This window comes from Alligator sinensis, unplaced genomic scaffold (assembly GCF_000455745.1).
Source record: "Alligator sinensis unplaced genomic scaffold, ASM45574v1 scaffold989_2, whole genome shotgun sequence".
In the NCBI taxonomy this organism is placed as follows: domain Eukaryota; kingdom Metazoa; phylum Chordata; order Crocodylia; family Alligatoridae; genus Alligator; species Alligator sinensis.
In genome coordinates, this window is record NW_005842162.1 from 952,194 (window position 1) to 965,386 (window position 13,193).

Below are 13,193 nucleotides of genomic sequence, written 5' to 3' on the forward strand. Positions count from 1 at the left end.
AGAGAGTCGACCGCCAGGCGGGGGGGGGGGGGGGGGGAGGCAACTGCAAACAGAAAAAGCCCTGACACCCTGGGGCACAGAGGAAGGAAGGGGGGGAAGGAGCGGGAAAAAAAAAAAAAAAAATCAGTGGAGGGGCCATGGAAGTTCCACCTCTCCCCAGAGATTGACAGATGGCCATCTGTCAATCTCTGGAAAGGGGTGGGTGGGGTCCCACACCTCTGATCATACTCCGAACTCCTGCTCCGCCCCAGAAACTGACAGGTGGCCATCTGTCAATCTCCAGGGAGGGACAGGGCTTCCAGGGCCCCTCAGCCAGAGGTGTGGAGGGACCCGACACACCCCACTGCAAAAACTGACACCTGACGTCACACCAGGACCATGAAATATGGAGGCAGCCTTCATGAATTAGGTAGGTCCCTATTCATACATGTTACATACATACTTGTAGGTTCTTGCATAAAGACATTAAATGAGTTGTAAATAGCTAAACTGTGGCAAAACCTGAATTAAAAACCTTCAGAGCACGTAAACAGATACAACTATATCAAATTATACTGGTAAAAAGTGGTCTGATGTAGCTATTGCATCTGCATGTTTATACATAGATGCAAAAGTTACAAAACCTTGTAACTTCAACACTTAATGAAACAGGTTAAAGTTGTAGCAATTTACCTGCATAAGGCCTTACCTCACACATTGTAACAAACAATGCGCTTTAAAGCAGCAGCACTCCCTCCCCTTTTAATGCAGTTATAATGTAGTTTGTCCTAAAGCGTAACACCTGTAGCTGAACTTTGACAAAGTATCCCTTTCATTCACACCGGTCTCTGAAGAAACAGATATGAAAAATGTTACCTGAGTGATTCCAGTCAGATTAATACAGAAGTCTGAAAGCTGAGGATTAATCTCTGGCTTCACATATTGTTGAAAGGTATCCTCCTGTAAAAGGGGAAGGAGAGATTTAAACATTTTACAGAAACACCAGAACTGCATGGAAAGGGTACCCCTCAGAATGCTAGCTAGCTCTTTGGACAATCACCACCATCTCAGCCCAGGCTATTTTATTAAGTAAAAGGACTGCCTACATTTTGGCAAGAATAATATATATAATTTATTAAAAATAAGACACAAATGATGCATGCTTGCATGCACACACACCAATGACAGCTGCTTTCACAAGTGCCATCCCTGACAAATGGAAAAAGTAGCCTACTTTCCTTCATCAACATAAAAACACAGTCAACACTATCCTTCTTCTGCAGTTACATGAAGTGGCAAGCCCTGGCCTCTAATGAGATAAACTGACTATTGGATAACCTGCTCCTAAGGCTTTCTGGTACCACTAGCACTAAACGGAGGAAGTGTAAATACATGTTTCATTGAATCAGACTACTAAATGTACCATCATTTCTTTAATAATTATTCAAACAGAAGGCCCAGAGTTCTTTCTTCCTTGGTAACTACAGACTCCTGTAGTCATAAAAGGACAGATAAATTTACCTTTAGCTATAGTGGGATAGTTTTGTCAGTAGTTAAACCACTACATCTTTATCACAATACCCTCCAGCGTAGACAGAGGTGGTAAGGCATGTTAAGTCTGAAATCAGGCAGAAGGTATGGCACAGTGGTATCTTAGAAACTAACTGGTTCAGAGAAGCATGAGCTTTTGTACACAACAACCTACTTCATCAGATGTTCCAAAAGGACTGGCAGAAAACAAAAGATTTTACATAGAAAAGAAAGGGACAGGGAAAGCGGATGCTGACAAGAGAAGTAATAAGCAGGCTGATTAGCTCAAATTCCATGAACAGGGTAGTTAGCACCTGGAATAACATCATAGTTAACAGCTAGTCCAAGTAATAGGATGAAGAATCTATGGTTGAAACCACGGTTAATGCAATCAAGGCCATAGATGATTTCTTACTCTGTAATTTCACAGTTAAGATGGTTTTTAAATAGGTTTTTTATCCATTTGTTTCTTTGTTTGAAAATAGCTATTTTGAGGTCAGGGTGGAATGTCTACGAAGGAAGTGGTATTCTGCCATAGGCTCTTATGTAATTCTTTTATGTAAGAATTTCACCAGCTGTCTCATGTAGATAGCAATGGGTCACTGTAAACAAGTGGAGAGGTCATTATTGATGTGTTTGAGCTAGGGAGCGTGAGGACCAAAGGGATTTCATTATCCTTTCCACAGGGTTGAAACTGTAGCAAGTCAGGGCAGGGCCTGAGTCTGCTTACACTGATTTGAGTGACTAAGGTTTGGGGATTGAATTTTAAGTATAGGAAAGCCTGTTGCAGATACTTGGTATGTAGTCCAGTAAGTGGGTTGAGAGCAGATACCAGTTGTAGCATGGTGTTTTGCTGCAAATGACGAATCTAGTAGTGCACTTAGAAAGACTGCTGGTGGCACAAAGGAGCTGCAGCTGTTGGTTGTTTCCTGTTCCAATACAATAATGTGGACATTGCAAAGTTTCACAATGGAGTCCAAGAAATAATTGCTAGGCAGAGAATTCAAGTGTCAGTTTGATAGAGAGGTGGAAATCATTAAAGCCCTGGTAGAATATCTCTAGATTTGTCTATATGATGATATTCCCCAGGCATACTAGGGGAATGAGACAGCAGATGCAGAGGAAATGAACTTGGAGATTTGTGATAAACATATAGGTGTATTGTGGGGCCATGCGTGTGTTCATGGCAGTGCCATTCATTTGTAAGTATAGGGAGTCCCCAAATCTAAAATAGTTGTGTGTGAAGACAAAGCAGGAGAGTGGTGAAAGCAGAAATAAGTGCCATCATTGAAGATAACATTCCTTATGGCTTGTTACCCATCCACATGCAGGATACTGGCATATAGAAATATGACATCCATGGTAACTAATAAGGTGTTTGCTAGAAGTTTGTCAATGGACTCTAGTTTCCTAAGGAAAATAGTGGCAGCTACAGCAGCATAAAGAAATAGGAGAAAATTGCCATAGCCCGAAACTCCATCCCTGATGGCACCAAAGCCAGAGACAACGTGGGGGTAGGTCCCTGGGCTGCCAGGTTTGTGTATCTTGGTTAACAAATGAAAGGTGCTGGACACGGGTGTTAGTATCCAGTAAGGTTATGGATTTTTGTTCTCAATCCCACATTTTGAAGTTGTTACTACAGGTAATAACTCTTTTCCCTTTTGAATCATCTTGTTCTTGGCCTGGGTTACCATTCAACTACATTTTCCTTGTTTTGAATCTATTGCTGAACACCTCTCTTTGCTCCTAGTTCACTGCCATGTTCCATTCTTTAAATGACTGCATTCACGTACTGACAAAGAATACCAAACACAGAGGTACTGGAGTGCACGCTTAGAAAACCACTATCAAGAAAAGGAGGTTGCTATGGATTGGCCATTTCGAAAGAAAACTATTTCCTCAAAAATATTTTGTTTAGTGCAGGGGTGGGCAAAATAGAGCCATGGGCCAAATCTAGCCCGCAGGGCCCCTAAAAAAAATGTAGAAAATTAATATTTCTCTGCCCTTGGTTCCTGTCAAAAAAGACAGGAACCAAGGGCAGTAGGACCCAGGGGAAGTCCAGCGGGCTCCCACAACTGCCTGGCCCGGCCTGCCAGCTGGGAGCCCCAGCTGGGGTTTCTGGGCTGGGAGCACATGGCTGCCCCGGCACAGGAAGCTTAGGTAACTGGGGGGGGGTGGCGAGGGGAACCTTGGGCAGGGAAGGAGCGTGGAAGGGGGGGGAAGCGGCCCCTCCCCACCCCACACCTGGTGCCCTGCGCTGCAGCTGCTCGCAGCCCGTGTGGGGCTGCCTGTGTTCGCTCCAGAGAGAGCCCCATGCGGGCTGCAAGCGCCTGCAGTGTGGGGCACCGGGAGTGGGGCGGGGGAGGGGCCACTTCCTCTCCCCCCCATGCTCAGCTTTTCCCTGGGCTCCTTCCCTGTGCAGAGAAAAGCGGCTCCTCACCTGCCCCATGGCTAGCGCCACAGGCTGCAGCTCCTCGCAGCCCACGCGGGGCTGTCCGGAGCAAGCACAGGCAGCCCCAGGCAGGCTGTAAGCGGCTGCAGCACAGGGCGCCGACCATGGGGTGGGTAGGGGCTCCTTTCCCCACCCCACTGAGTTCAGCACCACCTTGTAACCTGGCCCCACTGCCAGGCTGGCAGTGGGGGGGGTTACAAGCTGGTGCTGAGCATGGGGAAAAGTGGCCCCTTGCCCGCCCCATGGCCAGATGGAAGCAAAGCAAGAAAGAAGCAGCATGCTGTAAATTTGGATTCCAACTCAAACAACAGACGGATCTGCAAAACTTGTAATAAGCTGTGTTGCTCTCAAGTGGGCTTGTCAGCCACAAATGGATTCATCACGCATCTGACTAGACCTCTTATGTGTACACCATGATTCACAAGATCAACGGTTGCCTACAACACCTACTGATAAACAAAAACTATAGTTTCTTTTCTTTTGGGGGTGTTTATTTAGCTTAGGCTGTGCCCTTTTCTTTCAGACCTGAAGAAGAGGATTTTATGACCAAAGGCTTACCAAATCTCTCTCCCAACTATACAGTTACACCAATAAAAGATGTCAAAAAACCCTTTGCCTCTTACACTTCCTGGATCACCATTACTACAACACCACTCCAACCCTACTAGAAATAACTCTGCAGTAGCAGCAGCTCTAAGGAGGCAGCACAGTATAGTGAAGTGAAAGCTAAGGGTCAAGAATTCATGGGTCCTAGTTCCACACCTGACTTGCAGTGAGGCTTTCAACAAGTCTCTCAGCCAGTTTTAATTCTTCACCTATAAGATGGAGATATATGCTCATTAGCTCAGCAAAGTAACCAAGTAAACATCACTTCAAAAATTCAGGATAATGTGTGTATGCCGAGTATCATTCTATTTTGTCTATCTGAATGGGAAGGGATCTCAAAGGAGACTGGCAACATGGATAATTTTAAGTTTTCTTGCTTAAGACACCTACCCCAAATTTTAGAGGGCCAATTTTCAGAGGAAAGGTGTGCGAGGTAAAATGGCATGTTTGCTTTTGAATTTTTAGGAAAAAAATGGTTATACTCCATTTAAAATGCGTCTCTTTATAACTAACATTTCACATAATTTTCTGAAGGAAAGAAACTAGAAGAGCACAGCACAAGAGTTAGTGTAATTAGATCACTTACTATTTCTAGTGTATGAGTGTTTACTAGCACAATAGGAAATTCAATTATTTCATGTATAAATTCAGGGGGGTTGCCCTCCTCACAGGTTGCTTCAAAGTCAACAACGCAGATATAATCATAGTAACTCTCTTCATCAGTGGGCTCCTTCTGCATCAGCTTCTGCTTCTTGTAGTAGTTTTTAAGCCTCTTTTTCAGTACATCTTTCACTCCTCTGTAGAGAAATGAGAAGAAAAAAAATCAAGTTAGTATTCCAATCTAGATTTCCATTCATGTTAACAGTTACTTGCATCCAAAAATGAAGCCAAATCCAATACCTGAATGATCTAAACAAGGTAACATGCTTTTCACAATGAAATTTCCCTTTATCTTCATAATAGCCTCATAAGAACAGAGAAGAATGCTTTCCTCTTTAGTAATTAAAAAAGGCTTATAAGTGTGATAACAAACCAGAAGCTGGCATTATTATGACAAGAGGCTAGATCTTGAGTAAACTGTTCCTTCTTTTTTAATAAAATAATCAGAAGAACTATTGTGAAAGAGTCCCTAGTTAAAAACTGCTATATTCCAAGCCAGGGGCAAATGAGCAATCTATATATACAAGGAAAGATTTACTTTAGGAGGAAAGAAACTGCATTAAAAAGGTATTTTACAACCATTTAAATCAAAGTTGGTTAAAAAGCCACACATCCCAGATTTTATTAAAAGTCAGAATGACCATTTTGTCTACATTCTTATTCACAACACAGGATAGAGAAGAATGGAGGGGGAAGCAATGGGAGAAAATGTTTTAAATCTTCTCCACACAAAAAAAGTGTTGCTTCCTAAAAAAAACCTGTAAACTTACTTTTAAATCACAGGCAACTTTTTTTTTTTTTTGGTAAGAAAAATCGGATGGATTTTGCTGCATTTCCCTTATATAGCTTGTCTCATTTACTTTTTTTCTCCTTCCTGTAGTGCGCAGGTTTGTTATTACCCTGAAATAGAATAGTTTTCTGATAAGCATACTGTTAGGTTTACAATAATTTAGATTATTAGGAAGTATTAGCTTTACAGCTGAATACAAGGCATGACCTGTGGCCTAGCAATGCAGCTGACCACAAGGCAGATTGATAGCTAAGCCTTTGCTTGTGTCAAGTAATCATTTTAACTGTATTAAGCATTTTCTGAGTTAAAAGCAGCAAGTATCTCTGTGTCTGTGTGCTGAAAAATCAGCTACAGCAAGAAGTAAGATAAGACAGGGAAACCATTGTTCTGGGTGCACTGGTTGTGTCCTTGAGAAGTATCTACTACTGTGTAAGGTTTTGCTAACATATTATAATGTTACTGTTACTTAACTTTTAGCTTTAAAAAGTGCTAATTCAGCTTAATAGAAATATGCTGTTACAAAGATTTGAAAAGCACCGCCCAAGTATTGCTTTTTTTTTGTTAACCATGAAGTCTTGCCTTGTTGTAATAAGTATAAAAGATCACCTCACCCTTAGGGGGGGGCCATTTTGCCTTTTGCTGGCTTTATGGTCTTTGCTCGAGCAAATAAACAGCTGTCTTTCTTTACCCGCGTTGTCTGTCAATCAAATTACAGCTAGACAACGAACCTTAGGGAGGTTTCTCCCACCACATTCCTGTTCTTCTCTCCATCATACTTTTAATAAACAATGAACAGGGAAATCAGGGCACAAGAAAGGAAAAGATCATCCTTTATTATAACGTATCCAGGAAATCAGTTTACAATTTAAGCAAGTGGGGCATCCCATTTCTTCATGTTTTCAAAACAGGATATTAACATCACTGTATTAAAAGTTATTTTAGTGAAACAAGCTATATTTTCTTAGCAGAAAAGTTATCAGAAATGTAATTCTAATCATTTGTACACAACCATACATAAGATCACTATGCAAGTGTGGCTTCAGTGCCATATTTTGGCCAACTATGAGCTGCTATAAAAAACTGCTAAGATACTGCTAAGATCTGTATAACCTTGCACTTCAAGGAAGATTCATTTTACAGTAAAATGAGATCATGCAGGCTTCCCAGCTATATAGTTCATCATCTGTCATATCTGTCAGAGCTTTATGCCAGATCCTACCTATTATATACTTAGGTAAGCTTGGGTACCAAGAAGTGCAGACAGACTTAATAAATGAAATGTTTCCAGGTGAAACACACACAGCACTTTCCTAGCTGGAATGTTTCAAAATGTTGTAGCCTCTTTTAGGGACAGGCAGAAGGCTCTAGAGGAGACTGTCATGACCCAAAGGCATGATTTTGTGCGTGCTTCGGCACCAGAATTATCCCCGCCAAGTTGCAGCTTCATTGCATGGGAGAGTTTCCTGTTGCAGAGGAAACTCCCGGTGCAGGGACGAGTTTCCCGCCTTTTCTGCAGCTTCTTTTGCAGAGTGCGTTGCTCGAGTTGCAAGAGGAATGCACGGTGCAAAAGAGTTCCCGCCACCGGTGTGCAAATTCGTTTCCCATGATTGGCTAGTTTTAAATTATTCACACGTGGCGGCTAACGCTTGGCCTGTTAGCCGTATAAGAGGCTTGAGCGGTTTCCGCCCAATCCGAAGAGGACTCCACATCCATCTCGTGGGGACTCTGGGTACACGGCAGGGTAATAGAACCCCTGTGTGAGATCCAGAGGAGCTTGGCGGCCTGATCCACCGCCCCCCTCTTCCCGTCTTCGAGCGCGACTTTTATAAGATGTATCTACGATTCTCATTTTGGTGGCTCGTTCACCCAGAGCATCCGGAGCTCTGTACCGTGGAGCCTAGCAACCTCCACGAGACCGTCTGTGTTGTCTGTCGGTAACCGCAACTCAAGCAAGTTTTCCAGCCTACACCACTGCCATCTCGGTGCAAGTAAACAATATTTAAAGCTACCCATACGCGTTTGTGACTAATTCCAGCTCGACGGCCTCCCCTCTCCGACCCGGCGTGCCCGGGCTGCTGGCCACAGCCCGCGTGCAGCACGGAAAAGGGCTCGGGTCGCTCCCGGCCCGCACAGAGACTACAGCAGCTTGGGGCACCACACCACCTTTCCCCTCTCTCTCCCCTCACAGAGATGGCAGGTAAAAGGAGGGAGGTGGGAGGTTGTAAGGCCTACCAGTGCTCCCCACCCCATGCCAGGATTCTGACACTCCAGCTCCAGTCCACTCTACCTCTTCTCAGCCAAGTTGAAGAACAGAGGCCTCAAACTCAACAGCCTGGGAATTTGGCACTAGGGCATGTGATGGCAACATTAATTGCTAGAAATGCTAAACAGACCATCACAGCTATAAAAATGCTATTGGGGGAAACAAACATGCCTTGTGAAATCGCCAATAGGTGACTGGATTTCCTTAATAAAAACAAGAATGATTTTAAAATTTAAAAGACATACATACAGGAGGGGGAAAAACTGAGCAAGCACCTGTTTTGGCTTTGTATAATGCGTACAAAAACATTTAAGATTTTAATTAAGTGGGTAACTTAAAATGGTAAAAATCACTGAAGTTGAGAGAAGCAAATAGTTTAAAAGGGAAGAGGATTGATGAGTTTGAAACTCCCACATTAACACACTTTTAACTTCAGCAATTAATTACTACTTTTGGTACTGAAAATTGATTAAAGACATAATATGCCCTTATAACCCACATCAGTGGAACTGTCCTAAATCCTTCAAACAAACCAGGGAAATCTAACTACAACACTCCTTTGTAGTTCTAAAAATAGTAAGCAAGGAAAAATAACCATTTAAAAACATGCTTTCAGGTCTCCTTTACAGTAAAGGGTAAAAAGAGCCTGTTAAAAAAAAAACAAAAAACACCTTTGCAGGATACAATTCATTGACCATTGTCAAGCATTATGTTTTTCTAGCAAATAAAACATAGTTTTTGTTATTTTACTTTTTGAGAAACTATTGGCTCCCTATATGAAGTATATTTTAAAAGGACGCTATCCAGGTAACAGAGCTGGCAAAAGCAGATACTAGTAGGTACAGAATTCGAGAAGGAAAACCCAAAACTATATATGAAAGTTCTCTCATGCCAGGGTTTATACAACCCTAGCAATAGGAGGTCAGGGAACAAAACTTGCTGAGGAGCTATCCAGACACTCAGGCACTTCCCCTCTGTGTCTCCATTTAAACGATTATCTTTCAATAAAACCTCACAAAAATCACAGAAGTAACATCATTCTGTCAAACTATCAAACTTGTTATGTTATACTCCTTCCCTGCACGCTTTATCTATCTTGTACACTTAGGCAGTAAACTCATCATTGTCAGGACTGTTTCTTTCTCTGTTTGGTCAATTCTGGGGGACATGATCATACTGGAGTTCCTACATGCACAGCAATACAAATAATCACTAACAAGCACATTTGGTTTCTAAAATCTGGGCATTTTGAATGACCATATTTGAGCCCCTAATATACTTACTAACATTTCCTCATTGAAAGGATGCCAAGAGACATTTGCCAAGAAGCATATAACATATGTAGTCTTTCTACCATCTTTGTGCATTAACATCACTGATTTGAACTGCAAAGACTCAGAAGACAGGTTATTCAAGAAATGTTATAAGAAGTCAAATGTTGGTCTCATCTTTTCACACGCAGCAAAAGAAAGCATTACAACAGACTTTCTGAAAGATGATCAACATGCTCATAATTAAATGTTACCTCGTTTCAAGCTTGAACTCTGCAAGTTTGGCTCTCAGCTCATCTCTACTCATCCTATTAATGCAACCATTAGTCATAGCAATTTCTTTGTAAATTGGGTCACTGAAATCATTAGAATGGCAGGTGGAAATTTTTTCATTATTGTCTTGTCCATCCAGTCTACAGTGATGCTGGCCCTAGAAGAAAAATTCTGCAATTAATTTAAGGAAGCCAAAACAGATGCTAAATAATTAACCCCCCACCAAAAACAGTGCAATGTCACACAATTTTACTCATAAGTAGTAGGCACTAGTCAGTTCCCATATCTAAAAAAAATAAACAGTGCAACCACCATTTTGAAATACCATCTTCACAACACAGAGAAGGTAGAAAAGAAAGGAAATTAAAACTGGGCATGCATGACAGAATATGAGATTCTGGAGATTTGGAATAAAATTCCTCAGACTGGGAAGCCCAGAATCAGGAACTGGTCCTCCCAGTTGCACCACATATGTTTTAAGGTCCTGGCATATAGAGAGCCTGGTAAGCTTAAACCTTTACTATGCAACCCAGTATCAGGCTGCATGGTGGGGTTTTAAAGGTGCTGGGATAAAGAGTGTCGACAGCCTCCCCCAGCAATGGAATGCTTAAAACCTCACTGGGCTGCACAGTTGGACTCTAAAGGTGCTGGGGCATATGGAGCCAGACTCCCTACAACTTAACACTTTAACAGCAATGCCATGCAGGACAATACAGGGTTCAATGGCAAAGCTTTAAAACTTGCCTGTATTTTTAAAGTCACAAGACCATCTATGAAGTTTTTCCCTACTGGGCAAAAGAATAACCTTCGAGAAGTTCACTTTGATCCCATCGTAAGTAACTGAGGTCATGGGGCAATTTTCATCTACAGATTCAAAACTAGAGATGCCCATGCTCGTTAGCGAAAGAATGAAACAGACTTCTACAACCGGCTTGGCCATGAAAGATTAAAGTAGCTGCAATAAGTTTATGGAGAGGAACAGGATAACAGAAGTGGGGAGTTCTAGCTCTCCAATTACGGAGTGCGATGTGTGGAGTTGTATTTACAGTACAGTCCCCAGGGCGCAGCATAAAGAAGCGAGTGCTCAATTTTCTCCCATACTTCTGGGCTTTGTTGGTTGCTACCTAGGCTGGAAAAAACTTTTTTCACCTCCTACTGCTACAGGTTTCAGGGGAGTTTTCTGCCTTCCTCAGAAGCAGTGGTTGCTGGCTGCAGACAAGGCTGTGCCAATGCTCCTGCTGGGATTTAAAAATAAATCCTAGTTTCTTAGCTAGATGCTCTTGCTCTTCTCAGGATCACAACAACTGCTGTATCTGGGATAGGGAAGGCATTGTACCTGTCAGATCAACATGCGTGATGTGAAGTTTGCCTCTCTCTGTATACTAGCCATCTTTCTCGGATCTGTCTCACATTTAACAAGTGACACAGAATCATGGAAAAGGAGGGTTGGAAGGGTCCTCAGGAGGTCATCTAGTGCAGTGGTTCTCAACTTTTTTTTGTACCAGGACCATTTGTAAACATTGATGGCCAATCTTGACCCAGTGTGTGGGGTAGGGGAGGTCCCAAACATCCCCAAGCAGCCCCTCAAGCTGGAATTCTGCCAACCTGCAAGAGAAAAGCCATGGCTTCCCACATTTTTCTCCTTTAAAGGAGAATCCATTTTTAAAGTTTGTTGATCTATTCTTGCAGGGCTGTTGCTTGTAGCCATGTTGGTCTAAGGACATAGGCAGGCAATGTTCTTTGGGTAGATGCAACCTCTTTTATTAGAGCAACTAATAAAGTAGATCACATCCACCCAAAGAGCCTTGATCCAGTCTTTGTCTGTGATCCTTTCATATATTCTTGTGACCCACTTTTGGGTCAAAGCAGGACAACCCCCAACTACATCATCTCAGCCAAGGCTGGGACTTAAAAACCTCCAAGGATGGAGAGTCCACAACCTCTCTGGGTAACCTGTTCCAGTGCTTCACCACCCCCCTTGTGACCGTGTCTCCTAATATCCAACCTAAATTTCCCTTGCTGCATCTTGAGACTATTGCTCCTTTTTCTGCCATCTGCTCCCACTGAGAACAGTCCAGCTGCATCCACTTTGGAATCACCCTTCAGGTAGTTGAAGGCTGCAATGAACCCCCCCCCCCCTTATTCTTCTCTTCCACAGACTAAATAAGCCCTGTTCCCTCGGTCTCTCCTCATCATGTGCAACCAGGCACCCACAACACTCTCCCACCCCTGCTTCCCGTGGCAGGTCAGGGCGCTTGGGAGCACTGCTCCTGCCCTGCCCCAAGTCCAGGGAAAGCTCGACCCCTGAGCCGTGGGCTGCCCCGCTCAGAGGTTCCTTCCGGCCCTCCGCTCTGCCCACGCCCCCCACCCCAGCGCCGGGGCAAGTCCGCCCCGCGCGCATGCGCATATTTACGGGGCCCCCGCCAACATTCTACGGGGCCAGTTGGAAGGTGACGTGACAGCCCCGACAACGGGCTGCAGACCGTTTGGTCACGTGGTAATGACGCAATTTCCCCCCCCCGCACGCGCTAGGGAGCAGTACCCTGGGGGTGCTGCCGGGGACCGGGACCGGGGCAGCGAGCTGGCTGGGTGGGGAGGGCGCAGGGGCGGGTGCCGGCGCCTCGTGGTGTCCACCCCGCAGCCGGTCTGCTCCTCCATGGCGGCGGCACCGGCAGTTCCGGCGGGAAAGACGCGGGTTGAGGCTCGCCTTCCAGAGCCCCACCCGCTTCGCGTGACGCTCACGGCGGAGAGGAGGGGCTGGGGAAGGCCACGTGACCCTCCCACGCCAAAGGGCGTGTACGCATGCGCGAATAAGCCAGGTTACGTGAGAGCGAGTAGGCAGGGTTAAGCAGGTTTCTTGTGCGCATGGGCACACCGGTAAACTGCCCCGGCCTCCCGACGTTCTAGGCTCGCAAGCTTGCGAGGAGCAAAGACGAGCAGAGATTCGTTGCCCCGGTTGGATTGCGACACCAGGGAAGGGAACGGAGGCCACGCCCCCGCCCCGTGTCCTGCCCCAGTCTTGACAAACCCTTCGGTCTCTGCTGTGAGTCCTCGGCGCATGCGCTGTGAGCAGCCACTAGGCGCGCCGCTGCACGTCCCTACTGACGCATAGCAGAATTGCAAAGGAACGGGGAACCCATGCAAAAATGTGAAAGATATAAAAGCAAAAACAATCTCAAAGCGTTATTTTTTTTTAAAGCCTCAAAAAAAAGACACAAAGAGAAGAGAAAAGGTAAAAAAAAGGAATGGAAAAAGCCAAAAGATTCAAAACAGGGAATAAGAAAACATGAACGACGTGTGCCCCTGGCCGCACCCCAGTGGCAGCAGGGAGCTGCCACAGACGCCGCTGGCGCTGTCGGCCCGGGGGGG

The 13,193-nt window shown here is 44.5% G+C and overlaps 1 protein-coding gene across 2 annotated transcripts in view; it reads right to left on the reverse strand.

Moving 5' to 3' along the window:
* The window catches only part of ERI1 (exoribonuclease 1), a 20,655-nt gene extending 8,048 nt beyond the window's left edge, over positions 1 to 12,607 (reverse strand). The window contains exons 1-5 of one of the 2 annotated variants that reach the window (XM_025206576.1): positions 12,367 to 12,607; positions 9,806 to 9,981; positions 5,154 to 5,364; positions 2,304 to 2,438; positions 856 to 939 (exon numbers count right to left, since the gene is read on the reverse strand). In XM_025206576.1, coding sequence (XP_025062361.1) covers positions 856 to 939; positions 2,304 to 2,438; positions 5,154 to 5,364; positions 9,806 to 9,882 — 507 coding nt within the window. In that variant the 5' untranslated portion in view covers positions 9,883 to 9,981; positions 12,367 to 12,607. The remainder of the gene's footprint in view (positions 1 to 855; positions 940 to 2,303; positions 2,439 to 5,153; positions 5,365 to 9,805; positions 9,982 to 12,366) is intronic. The other variant, XM_025206577.1, reaches the window with a different exon arrangement.
* Between the last annotated feature and the right edge of the window lie 586 nt (positions 12,608 to 13,193).